This window comes from Chrysemys picta, chromosome 1 (assembly GCF_011386835.1).
Source record: "Chrysemys picta bellii isolate R12L10 chromosome 1, ASM1138683v2, whole genome shotgun sequence".
NCBI lineage: Eukaryota > Metazoa > Chordata > Testudines > Emydidae > Chrysemys > Chrysemys picta.
Window position 1 is genome coordinate 309,841,295 of NC_088791.1, and position 16,927 is coordinate 309,858,221.

Sequence of the window (16,927 nt, forward strand, 5' to 3'; positions counted from 1 at the left end):
TTTTCAAAAGTGCTGATCACCTGCAGCTCCCATTGAAGTCAATAGGGGCTGCAGGCAGGGCCGTCTCAAGGAGGGTTCGGGGCCCGGGACAACCCCCGCTGGTGAGTGCAGGCTTGACCCCTGCTGCCAGCACCAGGCCCCCTGCTAACCCCGGCCAGCCTGGCTCCCCGCACCCTAACCCCGCCCCCCGCACCCTAACCCCACCCCCTACGCCAGCCTAATGCCCCCGCACGACACGCACACAGAGCCGTCCCTAGGGTTCGGCTATTCGGGGTGGCAGCTGCGGGGCCCCCAAAAGTGCAGGACCCAGGGTGGCTGCCCCGATTTGCCATACCCTAGGGACGGCTCTGGCTGCAGGCTCTCTGTACCTTTGAAAATCAGGCTGCTCTCATTAGCTACCTAAATATAGATTAGGAGCCTACTAAGCATCAATTTTGAGTTTTTTTAAATAAAGTATCTTTTGTTGTATTCTTGCAGATTCTTTCCCAGTGTATTGCATGCCAAGAAAAGCACATTACTGTGAAAAAAGAACCACACGAATCCCTTGGAATGACAGTGGCAGGAGGTAGAGGCAGCAAAAGTGGTGAACTGCCAATTTTTGTTACTAGCGTGCAACCTCATGGCTGTCTTGCAAGAGATGGCAGGATCAAACGAGGTAGGATTTGACTCAAATGGCAGCATGTGCATCTTTCAATTATTCTGTTCATGCATTTGTTTTGTAAGGTATCAAAGTTTCTCAACAGATGTAGGGTAGCAATGATAAATGCTTCTCTCAAATATTCCACTTATGGAAATTCAGTGTACAATCCCACACTTTCCCCTGGCTTGGGAAATGGTTGTGTAAAGTTGACTGTAATCCCCCTATGAGTTAAGAATCTTGTCTAGTGTTTTTCACTTCAGTACACACATCCTATTTTTGGTTTTGGTCACATTGGTTGGGCCCTGTAGCTGTCTGAGAAACCACTTCTCTCCTTGTGTAATATCTTCAGTACTCCAGCTAAACTGATCTGTTCTGATCACAGGCACCTTGTTTAACTGTGCTAATAGCAGGGCATTTTCAGCAAGTGACCGTCCTTTCTGTAATTCACTTTCCCCATCCTTTGTCAAACCTAGAGTGAGCTTGCTGATCTTCGGGACGGGGCATCTGTTATCCCCAGCTTTTGAGAAAGGAATCGGGTAGGGTATTGGGGGGGGGGGGGGAGCAGGTGTGGGGTGGATGACGTTGGTAATCCTGCTGGGATAATACTTAAGGTACAGCCTGACATTTTCCTGATTTATTTTTTGTAAAATGTTGTACATGCGCCTAAATCACATAAATACGTAATGCAACCCCATGCAATACTGCACTGACTTAGAAATCCTATGGGCCCATTCTGACATAAGGGCAAAGTCTGAACAGTAACTGAAGTGTGCAAATTTAAAATGAGGTAATGGAGGATATTTTTCATGACAGTGTAAGGTAGGAACATTAAATGCAATATATAAATGTGCACAGTATCTTTTTCTAAACATTATTTAAAAATCCATTTGTCAAAGCAACACTTGTGATTTTCTTCCTTATGTGATGTTAAAGCTGCAACTGCAAAAGGAATCAGCCTTCCCTGCTATGCAAGTTTCTGGAAAGTGATGCTCATATCTTGTGTAACTGAGTCCTGGATTTTGCTGATTTGTTCTACACTGCAGCAGCAATACTGTAACCACTCAGTCAATAAGAGACTCTCTCCTTCTTTTAAAATATTCTCAAGGAAAATCGTTTTCAGCAATTTTTGTATTTTTGACTCTTTCCAGATCATTATAATCTTTTTACAGCTGCTATTGCTTCCTCAGAGCTGATTTTTCCTTATTAATCTTTCCTATGATCCCTGTTTTGTCTTTCCCAATTGGCAAAGCACAGACATGCAGTAGGATTGAAGTGTGCATGTGGGGAAGGAAGTGGGAGTACTCTTTTCATGCCCCACTTGCTGTGTTACCTTCTGCAAGACTTCCCCTCTCCCTCATGGGTACATTACACCTTTTGCCGTTCCTTTTCCGCCTTCCCTTTAAACCCTGAGGGACCACTATGAGGAATGGGATACATTAAGAAAAGGAACACAAAGCTGGAAAAGTCACACAAAAAATCCCTAATGGTGAGACTAGTTTCCAGAGGGAGTGGTGAAAGCTCCAGTGTTCAAGTCATTTAAATGTGGACTGAACAGAGCACTGGAGGATATACCATAGAGGTCAGCTCTATTCTGAGGCAGGATCAGTGCCTGACCTAATAGATCATTTCCACCTCTGATTTGCATGATAGCAGAGCATGCTAGCCAAGCATAGTGTTTCTGTTTCTGCTGAGATATGCAGCGGTGAAATAGTTTACGCATTATCATGTTTAAATTGTCCGTATGAGGCTGTAAAGTTAATACACTGCAGCTCACAGCTCTGAGAGTTACTGTTTCTGACTGTCTAGGCCCAGGGAGATAACACATTGACGTGAACAGACACTGAGTAATGTGTTATAAGTACAGGCCAGGTATTAGCACAGGAAAACAAGTATTCAGTAGGCCACATGACTTACACTCTTATTTGTGCCTTTTAAACAGGTGATGTGTTGCTGAATATTAATGGCATTGACCTGACCAATCTAAGTCATAGTGAGGCAGTGGCTATGCTCAAAGCCAGTGCTACCTCTTCAGTGGTGGCACTCAAAACATTGGAGGTTCAGATTGTTGAAGAACAAACCCAGACTAATGAGGAACAACCAAGCACAATCAGCGAAAATGAATATGATGCTAGCTGGTCGCCCTCATGGGTCATGTGGCTGGGGCTTCCCAGGTACTAGTTAATGAATGATCTGTTTAAACTCATGTTTACACTGCTGTTATAATATTAACTCTTGCATTTGGCTGTGTTATTCTCCTGACATTTTTCAGTTTGCTATAAAATTTTTGTGTGACGTACATAGGGCTGAAGCAATATGTTGAAGGGTTTCTTTCTTATACATGCATTCAGATGCAAGAACAGTTCATTTTTAGTGGGGATTTACTTTATGCTGCTGCAGCAGTTTTAATTAATATAATGTTAAAACTGATCTAAACTCTAAAGCAGAGAACAGCTCAGTTACAGTACCTGCTTCACCCTATTGCTGCCAATCTATTGCAGCCACATTCAATTTACAATCCACTTACAAAGGATTGTACTGCAAAAGTATCCTGTTAACCAGCCGGAAGATAGAAAACACTGATTATCCCTTCAGAAACCTTGGGAAAAGTCTAACACTAACCAATTCAATTCCCCCGATGAATGTAAGCTGTCCTTTTGATCCCTAAGTTAAGCCCGAGTTAAACAGGAAACATAGAGCGCTTACCCAAATCACTCTATATTAATATAAAAAACAAAGTTTAAAAAGGCAAATGAATAACTTCATAGAATGAAGGTGTGGCGGGTTGGATCACAGAAACCCCCTTGGGAGCTGCCACCTAATGTACCAAGACTACCCCTGCTCCTGTTTTCCCTGCCAGCTCAAGACTCCAGCACCTGTCTTGCTGAACCAGACACTCCCGTCTGCTCCAACACAGACCCAGGGTCTGAATTACTTGCCCCAAAGCTGCAGGTTTACCTGAAAATAGCTCACAGAAGTGTGCTTGTCTTTAGCACTCAGATGCCCAACTCCCAATGGGGTCTAAACCCAAATAAATCCGTTTTACCCTGTATAACGCTTATGCAGGGAAAATTCATAAATTGTTCGCCCTCTATAACACTGATAGAGAGATATGCACAGTTGTTTGATCCCCCAGGTATTAATACATACTCAGAGTTAATTAATAAGTAAAAAGTGATTTTATTAAATACAGAAAGTAGGAGTTAAGTGATTCCAAGTAGTACAGACAGAACAAAGTAAGTCACCAAGCAAAATAAAATAAAATGCGCAAATCTATGTCTAATCAAACTAAATACAGATAAGATCCTCACCAGTTCCAGAATGCTCCCTTTTACAGGGTAATCTCCTTTTAGCCTGGGTCCAGCAATCACTCACACCCCCTGTAGTTACTGTCCTTTATTCCAGTTTCCTTCAAGTATCCTGGGGGGCGGGGGGCGGGTGGAGAGGCTCCTTCTTTAGCCAGCCTAAGACAAAATGGAGGGGTCTCCCAGGGGTTTAAATAGACTTTCTCTTGTGGGTGGAGACCCCCTCCTCACTCTGTGTAGAATCCAGTCACAAAATGGAGATTCGGAATCACATGGGCAAGTCACATGCCCATGCATGACTCAGAATTTGCAGGTAGTAGCCATTACCCACATGCTACCTTGAACGTCCTCAGGTAGACTTCTTATGTGGATTGGAGTCTTCCAAGCTCTTTTGTCTGTTAAGTGCTTCCTGATTGAGCACCTAATTTGCACATTCCTTTCCCAAGAAGTGACCAAATGTTGTAACTAAGGCTACTTAAAAATCTAAGGCTACTTAGCAATTTATACAGCCAATGTTCATAACTTTGAACACACAAATGGTGCCTGCATACAACTAGGATGAACATAACCAGTAGATCATAACCTTTACATAGATATGTTACTTGGCATATGTAGCAAAAACCTATTCCAGTTATATCATACATGCATTTATAAGCATCCCCCCATAAAGCCTTATGGGGTACACTGTCCCAGAAGGATATAACCTTCACTGATCATTGACTTTTATCACACAGGTCTTAGGCACATATGCAGAAAGAAGTTAGAACAGATCAATCTGCATTCACAAATCTCACACACATAATTCAGAAAACCAGCCACCACTCTATCAAACACAAATACACCCGCAGCAAACCCACTTCCTTTTCCTAACTTTTGGCCTGACTGATATCACCAGATTTAACTTCTCATCCCATTCTTCACTCTCTGGTAGCTATATCGACAAACTGTGGGCCTAATTCTGGGAAACACTTACGATCAAGGATCGTGCTTAATACTGTGCATAGTCCTGTTAACTTCAGTCACACTGTGCACAATAGTAAGGGTTTCCAGGATTACACCCACGGTTTGCGGATGTAACCACAGAGAGCATGTAGAATGTGATGGTAACAGAATGAAATCCTGAAGTCATCATCATAGCAGATTGCTCCAAAACCACAGCCAAGATCGTTGTTGTCACTTATCTCGAGTATTTCCTCTGGAGTAGGGGATGTTGACGGGGCACTGTGGTAGGGCAAGTGTTTTGCCTAGGCTCTCCACATTCACATCTGGAGTCGTTCCTCGGCTTCCACTTGGTCATATTGTCATCAGTCTTTGCCACCTCAGCTCTCACGCAAGTTAGAATACACCATTGTTTTCATTTGAGGTCAGTAGCTGGAGGGAGTTGTTCTGAAAGAACCAGGTTCTCCAAGTTCATCGACATTTCCCGCCATTTTGTTACTCTGTAGCCTTCCACAATGGTATTTTGGGGTAAGGGACTTAGAGACAAAGCTCTTTCTGGACTTCAGCTTCTTGGGTGGTGGAATGTGTCCATTCAGTGGCTGTCTTGAAACATGCACCTGTTTTTGTGTCTCCTTTTTACTGAAGGCATCCCGCCTCACTGATGGTGATGCAATCCCTGCGAGGCAGTATAGCGACAATGTGGGAGTTGCTCTCAAAGTCCCTCTGATGATCCTACAGGATTGATTTGAGTTCAGTATCAGTTTTGTGTGCATGGCTCGAGCGTGACCATACATGGGGTCATATCAGATGCATTCACATCATGACCCATGTTAATCTCCCATTGCAACTAACCATGGGAGAAACCAAATCTGACAGTCAGCATTGAAACCATAATATAAATCTGAAGTGATTATAACTACACACAGTAACAAGCCACTTCCCTTGGTAAAAAGGGCTTTCAGGATCAGGCCCTCATTGATTTCCTCTAGTTTTTTCTGTACAAGATGTCTGTATGTAACTTCCTGTAAAACAGTCATAATGTCTTGTGAGTTATACAGCTATAGTAAACTGCTTTCAAGTCTGATAAATAACTCTGCTTAACAAGAGCTGTCAGTCATTTATTGCTCACATACTACAAACAACCATATTTTGCTGCTAATTATGTCTTATATGCTACAATGCATGGCACAACATGATTAATGTAGAGAAGCAACAGTTAGGCATACCTCAACATTTTCTGCTTCTCTGGATTTGAATAAAGATTTTCTGTGAAAAGAAAAATATTCTTTAATTCAACACTTTTGCATATGCATTACCACTTTTAAAAGTGTGGTGATAGTCAGGAAAGTGACTCGATTAATTGCAGTTAACTCATGCGATTGACTCAAAAAAAATCACAATTAAAAATATTAATCATGATTAATCGCAGTTTTAGTTGCACTATTAAACAATAGAATACCAATTGAAATGTATTAAATATTTTGGATATTTTTCTACATTTTCAAATATATTGATTTCAACAACAACACAGGATATAAAGTGTACAGTGCTCACTTTATATTATTTTTATTGCAAATATTTGCACTGTGAAAATGATAAACAAAAGAAGTAGTATTTTTCAGTTCGCCTCATACAAATACTGTAGTGCAATCTCTTTATCGTGAAAGTGCAACTTACAAATGTAGATTTTTTTTAATATAACTGCACTCAAAAACAAAACAATGTAAAACTTTAGAGCCTACAAGTCCACTCAGTCCTACTTCTTGTTCAGCCAATTGCTAAGACAAACAAATTTGTTTAAATTTATGGGAGATAATGCTGCCCGCTTCTTATTTACAGTGTCACCTGAAAGCGAGAACAGGCATTCACATGGCACTTTTGTAGCCGGCATTGCAAGGTATTTACGTGCCAGATATGCTAAACATTTGTATGCCCCTTCATGCTTCGGCTACCATTCCAGAGGACATGCTTCCATGCTGATGATGCTTGTTAAAAAAAAATGTGTTAATTAAATTTGTGACTGAACTCCTTGGGGAGTTTTGTAAGTTTCCTGCTCTGTTTTACCCGCATTCTGCCATATATTTCATGTTATAGCAGTCTTGGATGATGACCCAGCACATGTTGTTTGTTTTAAGAACACTGTCGTTGCAGATTTCACAAAATGCAAATAGGGTACCAGTGTGAGATTTCTAAAGGTAGCTACAGCACTCGACCCAAGATTTAAGAATCTGAAGTGCCTTCCAAAATCTGAGAGGGATGAGGTGTGGAGCATGCTTTTAGAAGTCTTAAAAGAACAACATTCAGATGTGGAAACTACAGAACCCGAACCACCAAAAAAGGAAAATCAACCTTCTGCTGGTGGCATCTGATTCAGATGATGAAAATGAACTTGCATCGGTCTGCACTGCTTTGGATTGTTATCAAGCAGAACCCATCATCAGCATGGACACATGTCCTCTGGAATGGTGGTTGAAGCATGAAGGGACATATGAATCTTTAGCGCATCTGGCACATAAATATCTTGCGACACCAGCTACAACAGTGCCATGTGAATGCCTGTTCTCACTTTCAGGTGACATTGTAAATAAGAAGCGGGCATCATCATCTCCTGCAAATGTAAACAAATTTGTTTGAGCGATTGGCTGAACAAGAAGAAGGACTGAGTGGACTTGTAGGCTCTAAAGTTTTATATTCTTTTATTTTTGAATGCAGGGTTTGTTTGTTTTTTTACATAATTCTACATTTGTAAGTTCAACTTTCATATAAAGAGATTGCACTACATTACTTCTTATGGGGGAATTGAAAAATACTATTTTGTTTTTTACAGTGCAAATATTTGTAATAAATAAAGGGAGCACTGTACACTTTGTTTTCTGTGGTGTAACTGAAATCAATATATTTGAAAATGTAGAAAACATCCAAAAATATTTTAATAAATGATGTTCTATTATGATTTAATCACAATTACTTTTTTTAATCACGCAATTAATCATGATAAATTTTTTTAATCGCTTGACAGCCTTAATATATACATATAAATAAATATGGCAAATTTTTACCCGACAGATTTTCTCTTTGTGCAATTTCAGTCATATCTCCTGTTTTATACTACTTGTTTCACTACTGTAGGTATTTCAAAGCCAATACAGCTACTCAAATGCAATCTGAATTATTTATACTCTGCCTTTTGCATCATCCAAAAAACTGTCATCTGATTGCAAAATTTTAATTACTGGTAGTGATGAATCAGGAAGAGGCAGAAAGAAGACAGATGGATTTTCAGATCCTAAATTCAAGATGGAAAATCCTAAACTGACAGAAAAATCATCTTTCATTTTGCAAATAAAACACATTGGATATGGAAACTGGTGGGGTGTGGGGGGGGAGGATAAATATAAAACCCCACAACATCATTTTAGAAGTGTCACTTTCTAGATGTAACTGTATTGAAGCAATAATTCCAACAGTACATTCTTTATGTTTAATACTTTTTTACCTCCAGAGTTTTTTTTGTAATTTTAAGCACACAGATGGTTAAATATTACAAGATGATTCATCCTGGGAACACTGTTAATTACCATCCTTTACCCACCGTTACCCCTTCTCTTTCGTGCTTATTGCAGTGATGCGATAGAGCAAGTGTTGCACATAACGTGAAAATATTTACATGGCATGTGTTTTTCTCCTCACCCCACAGCGGCCTACATAGTTGCCATGATGTAGTGCTACGGAGGAGCAATTTAGGAAGTTGGGGCTTTAGCATCGTTGGTGGATATGAGGAGAATCACACAAACCAGCCTTTCTTCATTAAAACGATTGTTCTTGGAACTCCAGCATACTTTGACGGAAGGTTAAAGTAAGTACTACCGCATCTTGTTAAATGATATTAGAAGTTGGATGGACAGTGATGATAAGGCATATTGCATGAAGTGATTTGTTACATTACATATAACCCTTGGGCCACTGACTAATATCCAGTGTTTCTTGGGAGCTGGCCAACTCCCTATAGCAGCTTGGCAAGTCTACTAGGTGCAGTACTGAGAAGTCAGAAGGATTTTTGGCTGGGGGAAGTGGGATCAGTCAGAACTTGTGGGAGCATCTAGTCCCAGTCATTCTTCCTTCCCCCACCTTTCTTTGGAAACACATTCCACCATCAGGCAGTAGTGCTGATTTGACCCATCTCCCCCATCACCTCTACTGATTCCTTGACTCCTCCATTAGGCCAAGACGCAGCCTGGGGGGAAATATCTTGCCCAGGATTTGGAGCCGGGAAGTGAGCATGTTGTATAATGCTCTCTGCCTACTTTGAGGAGGATTACGAAAGCTAGAGGAGCTTCATTTTATAATAGAGGCGTGGGGAAGCAGGTGGAGAAGAGGATAGAGCAGTATCTAGTCAAGATCACTGTGAGAGGCAATCAACATGCAGGGTCCAATTTTCAAATATGGCACTTTAATAGGATCCCCAAATATGGCATTTAGGGTGTTTGTTTTGGCTGAATTTAGGGTCCCTCCAGATGCAGGATTTGAAATGCCTATTAAAGATTCCCTCGTTGGTAAATTGAACATCATGAAGGTTTGATAATATGAGTAGAAGATTGTACCATATTTGTTTTACATACAGGGTAGATCTGAATCATGATGATTACAAATTAAGGAAGGCTTAATCTATTTTCAGAACAGCTTAATGCATGTTTCCAATGACATGGCGGTGACTAGAGGCCATCTTATGACTCAGATCATAGCAATAGCTAAGCTGCTAAGAGTGATACTCTGTGGTTTTGGGAGCTCTGTATGACTCTTGGAGGTTTACTACGCAATAATCTCTGTATTTCTATTTCGTTACAAAGTGGCTTAAGAAGAAAATTTGTTTTATAATTTTGCGTGCCTTATTCCTAAGAATGGGGTTTCCCTGCTCATATACATTATGACTGTATACCAGGATCCTAACAAGTTTTAAAGGCCCTTAAATATCAAATAAAATAACATTCTCAGGCTCTTAAGCATACTGTATTTTTTGTTTTATGGTCCTATACATTACTATTTTTATTTTAATATATAATTACATTAAAGACAACTATATTAAAAGGGCATTGAGTTCTTGACTTTGTAACCTTAAAAGTTAGGAAATGTTCTCCCCCCTCACTCTGCTCCTCACCACTCTGAGTCAGGCTGCTTCCTCCTACCCTGCCTATATAGGAACAAAAGGAATATTGAGAATAAAAGACAGAATTCTGGTGTCCCCCGCAGTCAGGAGATGCAATTGCAGGGAAATTACTCCTCATCCCCTGCAATGCAGTGCTGGAGCATGCTCAGTAGCCCTATGGGAATAGAACATATACTGTCAAGTCACAGATAGGAGCAGTGTGGGGATAGAGGCCTGTAACCTAGCCCTGCCGCCCAGGGTTGAAGTCCTTGGGTTTCAGCCCCGGGTGGTGGGGCTCGGGCTTCGGCTTTGGCTTCAGGCCCCAACAACTCTAAGCCAGCCTTGGGGCTGGCTTTTTAATGGGGTCACAACCCACTTTGGGGGGTCCCAACCCACAGTTTGAGAACCGCTGAGATAAAGCATGCTGAGTGCAGAAAGAATCTAAAGAGAATGTAGCTGGTAAACTCAAACAAGTGTCTATCAAGCATGTACAAACTGAGATTTGTCAGATGTTCATAACTTGACCAAATTTGTGCAAATTTTCACATGGATGGCAAAAGGTGCTTTCCCTGCCTAATTTTAAATCTTTGCTCCAAAGCATGGGGACAGTATATCTCAATGAAATGGTTTTAGGAATTTTTTTAACATGGGCAAAACAACGTATTTTCCCTTAACCTCATTTTTGGAAATAGTTGAGCCATTTTAGTTGAAACTTTCCTTTCCGACTTAACCATTCAAGCTAAAGTTTCCCATGCCAGGTGTGTGTGTGTGTGTGTGTGTGTGTGTGTATATATATATATATATATATAAAGAGAGAGAGAGAGAGTGTGTGTGTGTGTGTGTGTAACTTTACCAGACTTAGCCATTCAAGCTATACACACACCCTGAGAAAGACATCTGGCATAGGAAACTTTATCTTGAATGGTTAAGTTTGGTAAAGTTATAAGCAACTGAAAACAGGGTCTTATGTTGGAAAGTATTGAGCAATCTTAACTATAGGTGTCGCTGCTTTTGCCAGCTACAATAAATGCATATTATATGTGTGTTATAACCCTATAAACATGTTTATGTTTTTATCATATAAACATGTATATTGTAAGTCTGTCTATATATGTTTTTATTATCCCCTACTTAACCCTGGTAAATGGCGACTTTTTCTCTCTCCCTCTCCCACTCTTGCATCAATCCTGGTATCTTTCTACAGGCAAACTGTTAAAGCTAGTGTTGGAATTACGCCAGAGTTGAACCCCAGGGGTTCAAGAATTCCCCATACTAATTACAATGGGAGGTCAGACTTCATTTTTTTAATTGAATGCTTTTAGCTCTTGCAGCTGAACTCCAAGTCCAATAGAAACCTGAGGCCCTAACTGTGAAATGCCATCTGTTACTCATTGTTGTGTTAGAGTTGTTGTGCACCATTGTTCATCAGCTGCTTTCCATTTTGTTTCCTTTTTTAGGTGTGGTGACATGATTGTCGCTGTAAATGGACTATCCACAGTGGGCATGAGCCATTCCTCACTAGTTCCTATGCTGAAGGAGCAGAGGAACAAAGTAACTTTGACTGTTGTTTGCTGGCCTGGAAGCCTCATATAGATTTGTAAAACCGCTTTGGTTCAAGCAGATGATTTTCTACGTGGCTGGTATAAAGCCTCCATTTTTTTTCTACTGATACAGCTGGTAATAAGCAGGGCCAAAAACTGCTACATTCATTTTTTTTAAAGGGGGGGATTCTCAACCTCTTTACTGTACGTATGTTGCCATCTTGAAACAGCCATATCTACCGAATTTGTTGTGCTCATTGTTTAAGAGCTGGCACATGCACGTTAAGATGTTATTGTCATTAAGCCTTCCCAGACAGTAATAGTCTGACAGTCAGCAGAAGAATTCTGTGGTATTTCTAGTTAATATTTTTCCAAATTGAAACGTAAAATGGTAAGCTATGTACTCTCTCCTCCTTGAGAGAAGATTCCTGTCAGTAATGCAATTAAAGTTCTACCCGTTGCTGCTGTGAATCAAAATTGGTATAAAAAGGAATGCATTTTTCATTTTTTTGTAAATATTTTCATTTTGTTCCAGTATGTTAAAACCATTCAAGGATCTGTCTTACTCATAAGAAAGTGTTTGGTCCCATGGTTTTTGTTGCAGGTCATCAGTGTTCACAAAAGAGTAGGACAAAAGCCTGATATTACTGGAATTTTTATAAAGTGCAATAATCGGACTCTTTGCTAGAAAACGATTTAATATATTACAAAGTTTGTATCCTATAATGCAAAGGAATATGGAAGTAATCAGTCAGAATGCTGGCAACAGTAAATATGCCTGGGTCACCTTTGATCGAACGGCCTGCTGTATTAGAGTTTACTTTCCAAATGAATGTTTTGCTATGTCAGAAAATTTTGATGAACATTTTTACTAAAACCATTTTTACAGTTTATATTGTGATTGTCAGTAGCTCTTTTTATTCTTATGTAGAAACGTTATTGTGACTCAACCTGTAAATCAGAGAGGTATTTAAAAAAAAAAAAAGAAGAAGAAAGCGGTTTATGACAGTGTACATTACCATTTAAAAGTAAGGAGGCTGGACTCCAAGTGCAAAGGGAGCTGCAAAGTTTTACTTATTCTGTTACTTGCTGACAAATGCCTTCATATAAAATGTTGAAAAGATCTGTCTTGTATTTGAGAAATCATTTTTCTTTGGCAAACACTTGCCACTCGATTGTTGACAACTATAATATTTTATATCTTTTAATTATGTTTAGCATTTTTAAAGCAAACCTATCACTTGCAGGTTTTGCTTTGTCCATAACGTTTGCAGGATAAGCGTCCTTTTGTAAAAGAACACCAACTAATGTGCTGATCTGGAGCAAAATCTGTACATTGTTAATGTTCTGCATACTTGAAGAAGCATTCCATTTAGAAACCAAGTTCAGAATCTGAACTAATTTATGAATGACCTCTCTGTTGTAATAATGATGGTATTAATTATCAGCGAATGTATTTCATAATCACTGCATATTTCAATTGTGAAGCATGAACTTTATTTTCAGACTTAGCAGCTATACTATTGGGGCATATTATCGCATGTCACTGATTCCAGTAGCTTTGTTTAAAAAATAAAGCTACCATCTCTTGCAAAAAATGTAAAAGCTTTATGAATGAAGTAGTTTTATTCCTCTCTGTGGTGTCTGATATTTGTTTGCTTTCACACTATCAGGACACAAATCAATCGCCCATGCAGTATATTACTGTATAGAAAATATTTGTTTTTGAAGCAGTCAGAGGCTACATTTCTTTGATCTCCCTAGCTGAGATGAGAACAAGTTTCCTCCCATCCAAAAATAGTTTAACTGTATATTTTGTTTTTAATGCAAAGTTTTGCCAACTACGTCTTTGCATAGCATTTACGAAATATAGTGATCGTGTGTTGGGTTTAAAATATTTCATCTGAAGTGACATCATACTCGAAATCTGAGCAAAAATCAAACTTTTGCCCTTTTTTTCTTTTGTATCATGAAAGCATGGTTAAGCTTAAGTTGTGCTATATATTTTGTTCCACTGGGCAATAGCTTTTGATCACAATGTCTTGTGACAGAAACTTGTTCCGAAGGGGCTCCCTCTCTTAAACTAATGTGTTTTTTGGGGGGGCGGGGAGGGGGTTCTCTTATGATCTTGTGGTTAGTTTATCGGGTTTATTCTTCTGTGCCTTCTGTTTAAATTATTTCAAGATTTTTTTTTTCAGATGTTACTATCTAATTGTGTGATATTATTGAAGAATGAATGAAAATAAAAGTCCGTTCTACCCATTTTAACAGCTCAGTATTGTGTCTCTTTACAAAGAATGTATGTAAATGAATTCATCACCTTCAGTTTAGGGATATATTTCTCTCTCTGGTTAAACACAAGTTAGTTATAGAACTTTACAGAAAAATATCAGAGCACATTCATAAGAAAATTGGAATATGAGACTCACCAGACTGGAACACCCAGTTATCTAACTCGCATTCCAGCAGTGGGTAATATCAAAAAGCTTCAGAAGATGATGGAAAACCCACACATTCTAGTACTCTACCACCAGGGTGCTGATCATCAAGAGGACTCTGCCATGAGCCAGGTTTGGCACAAGGAAACACAACACAACCTTGCTGGAAAGACAGCTTTATGCCCTCAAGCAGGAGTCATTCTTTGTAAGGAAGATGAAGAGAAACCTTTTTAAGATCTGATTAAGCTCTCACTAGATGTGCTGGCCAGATCCTAGATTGTGGTTCTTGATCGGATATGGTCCAGTAGGTAGAAGGTTAAGGAAGCCTTACACTGGATAAGAAATTACCTGAAAAAAAGAAAAAGATCTGCAGAATTTGCCAATATATCAACTCTGGCACTTCTGGCTAGTGTGAAAGGATAAGGATTTTGATGTATAGACTGATATAGCTGCTGCATCTGAACACACACACATCCATTCCATTAGGTCCTGGATCTAGTAATCTGTATACTTTGTCTTCCCAGAAGTAACAGCCTAAGCAATCATATAGCTCTTTAGCTAAGATTATAAAACAGTTTATTTTGCCTCCTGGCATACTAATGAAGCAAAATCTGCAGGTTCATGATTTCACTCGATCAATTTCTGTTTGAATCAAGAACAACTGAGGGGAAAATTCAATATTGCAAAACTTAAAGTTCTTCTAAAATGCATGCAAATCTAAACCCACTTTCCAGATTTGTTGTGTAGCAAACAATACTGTAAACAAGGCAAGTTTCACCGTAGTGATCTTCACTTGAGTCTCGTTAAATACTGAAGATATTTTTCTCTTCATATTCATATTATGTGCATGGGCCACTTTCAAATTCTGGGATGCAATTCCAGATCAGTGAGGGGTTGTGACACCACTTGCCCTGCATCCATAGGTGCCTTACAATGCCTTACTGCTCTAGCTCTCAGCCTGGGATGCTCACAACCAGCCTACAAGCATGCAGATCACACCTGAGTGGAGGCGGAGTTCATCAGCTCTGACCCCAGCAGCCTGTTTACAGCCCCACTCTGGCTTCCACCAGCCTGGGTTACTACTTGCAGGGTGGCCCCAACACACTTCCAAACCCCTATTTTCACAAAATTGTGTGCTCTACAATGTCCAGCCCTCTTCTGGGCAGTTAAGAGAAATAATATGGTTCATTTGTTCCTCTACAGACACAAGAACACATCACAGCTTATTAACTTAACTGGTCTGAGCACACCCTACCTTTTAAACACAGCACTAAGTTGGTTTATAAATGAACTAAATTTATTAACAAAATATACATTGGATATAGTGAATTCAAGTATAAGGAATAAAGTTAGAACAGGTTACAAACAAATGAAAACACATCTAAAAATCTAAAAGTTAATTTAGCAAGATACAGGCATTGTTCAAGATGGCTTCTCTCACCAGCCCTTCCTCCCAGTCATGGCTGACTTTCAGTCAGAACCTTCCACAAAAGTACAAGGTGCTGGCTTCCTTTGTCTCCTTAGGTGAAAGATCTTTATCTAAGCAGGTTTCTCACCTATATTCAGTTCCAAAGACTTAACCCTCTCTTCCCCCCTTGGGGGAAGGACCCATCTTTCTCAACTTACAAGAGCTCTGGCCTCTTGTGTCTGTCTAGTGATGGATGCCAAAGATGGCTTCTGTCCTTGCTTATATCTTCCAAAGTTCAATGACTTTATTTCAAGAGGCAGGATGACCTCATGCTGTTCTTCTCTGCCTATTGGTTTCCTGCCCTGTATGATTTCAATATAAATGGGGCTTCCATTGTTTTTGATTCCACCATGCTTAATTTACATAGGAGACAGGTAGATGGCTGTGAAACTCCCTTGTATCTCGGCCGACTGTACAGCCTAATATCCGTGAATATCCATAACTCTTACATTGTAAATACCATACATTGCACAATGATATTGATCACTAGTGTGTCATTAGCTTTCAGAAAAAAACCTCACACTATATACTCTTATAATACCATAATATTGTATACAATCAGTTGATTCAGTTGCTTATCACTTGAGGTTCAGCCCCCCTGTCTTTATAGATCAGTAAACCTTTGGAATGGATTCTTCTGAGGGTTACCCTTCAAAGTAAAGTTTATTCAAGCTGTGAGGATGGCAACATGGAGTCTGGTGGTGAAGGAAGCTCCATGCTCTTTCTTCCCCCACTTGAGTTGGCAGGAAACCGAACAATTTGCATTTCAGCAATCTCCCCCCGCTGTCTCAATGGTCTTGTTTCTGCTTTATATGTAAATATGGACCTTCATTGTCTTTGCCTGTATATCAGGCTGGTCAGAGAATCAAATCTACATTACTTTGTCAAAGGTGGACATGTTTAACAACTCCCTCTGATATACCTGTTTTACACACATTATAGTCATACTTCCAGTATATACACATCATCCAAGAATATTAATGATCAGTGAGTTATTAGTTTTCAAATGATACCTCCCAAGGCATATTTTGTCCACATTTATTACAATAACACATAGGATGTGAGTACAGGATTGCTTAGTGCCCCAGCCTCTCAAGACTAATAATTAGTACAGTACATATACCATGGGTCGGCAACCTTCGGCGCGTGGCCCATCAGGGTAATCCGCTGGTGGACTGCAAGACGCTTTGTTTATGTTGACCATCCGCAGGCACAGCCCCCCGCAGTTCCCAGTGGCTGCAGTTTGCCGTTCCCAGCCAATGGGAGCTGTGGGAAGCGGCGGCCAGCACATCCCTGCAGCCCGTGCCACTTCCCGCAGCTCCCATTGGCTGGGAACAGCAAACCGTTGCCACTGGGAGCTACAGAGGGCCATGCCTGTGGATGGTCAATGTAAACAAAATGTCTCGTGGCCCGCCAGCAGATTACCCTGATGGGCCACATGCCAAACGTTGCCAAC

General features: G+C 40.1%; 1 protein-coding gene across 8 annotated transcripts in view; it reads left to right on the forward strand.

The window, feature by feature from the left end:
- LNX2 (ligand of numb-protein X 2) overlaps window positions 1-13,828 on the forward strand; it is an 88,110-nt gene extending 74,282 nt beyond the window's left edge. For 6 of the 8 annotated variants that reach the window (XM_065581387.1, XM_024105318.3, XM_008167398.4 and 3 more), the window contains 4 exons: window positions 478-655; window positions 2,580-2,811; window positions 8,579-8,737; window positions 11,482-13,828. In XM_065581387.1, coding sequence (XP_065437459.1) covers window positions 478-655; window positions 2,580-2,811; window positions 8,579-8,737; window positions 11,482-11,617 — 705 coding nt within the window. In that variant the 3' untranslated portion in view covers window positions 11,618-13,828. Of the gene's footprint in view, window positions 1-477; window positions 656-2,579; window positions 2,812-5,526; window positions 5,631-8,578; window positions 8,738-11,481 lie in introns of all 8 variants that reach the window. The other 2 variants (XR_010597827.1, XR_010597826.1) reach the window with 1 other exon arrangement.
- The last annotated feature ends 3,099 nt before the right edge of the window (window positions 13,829-16,927 follow it).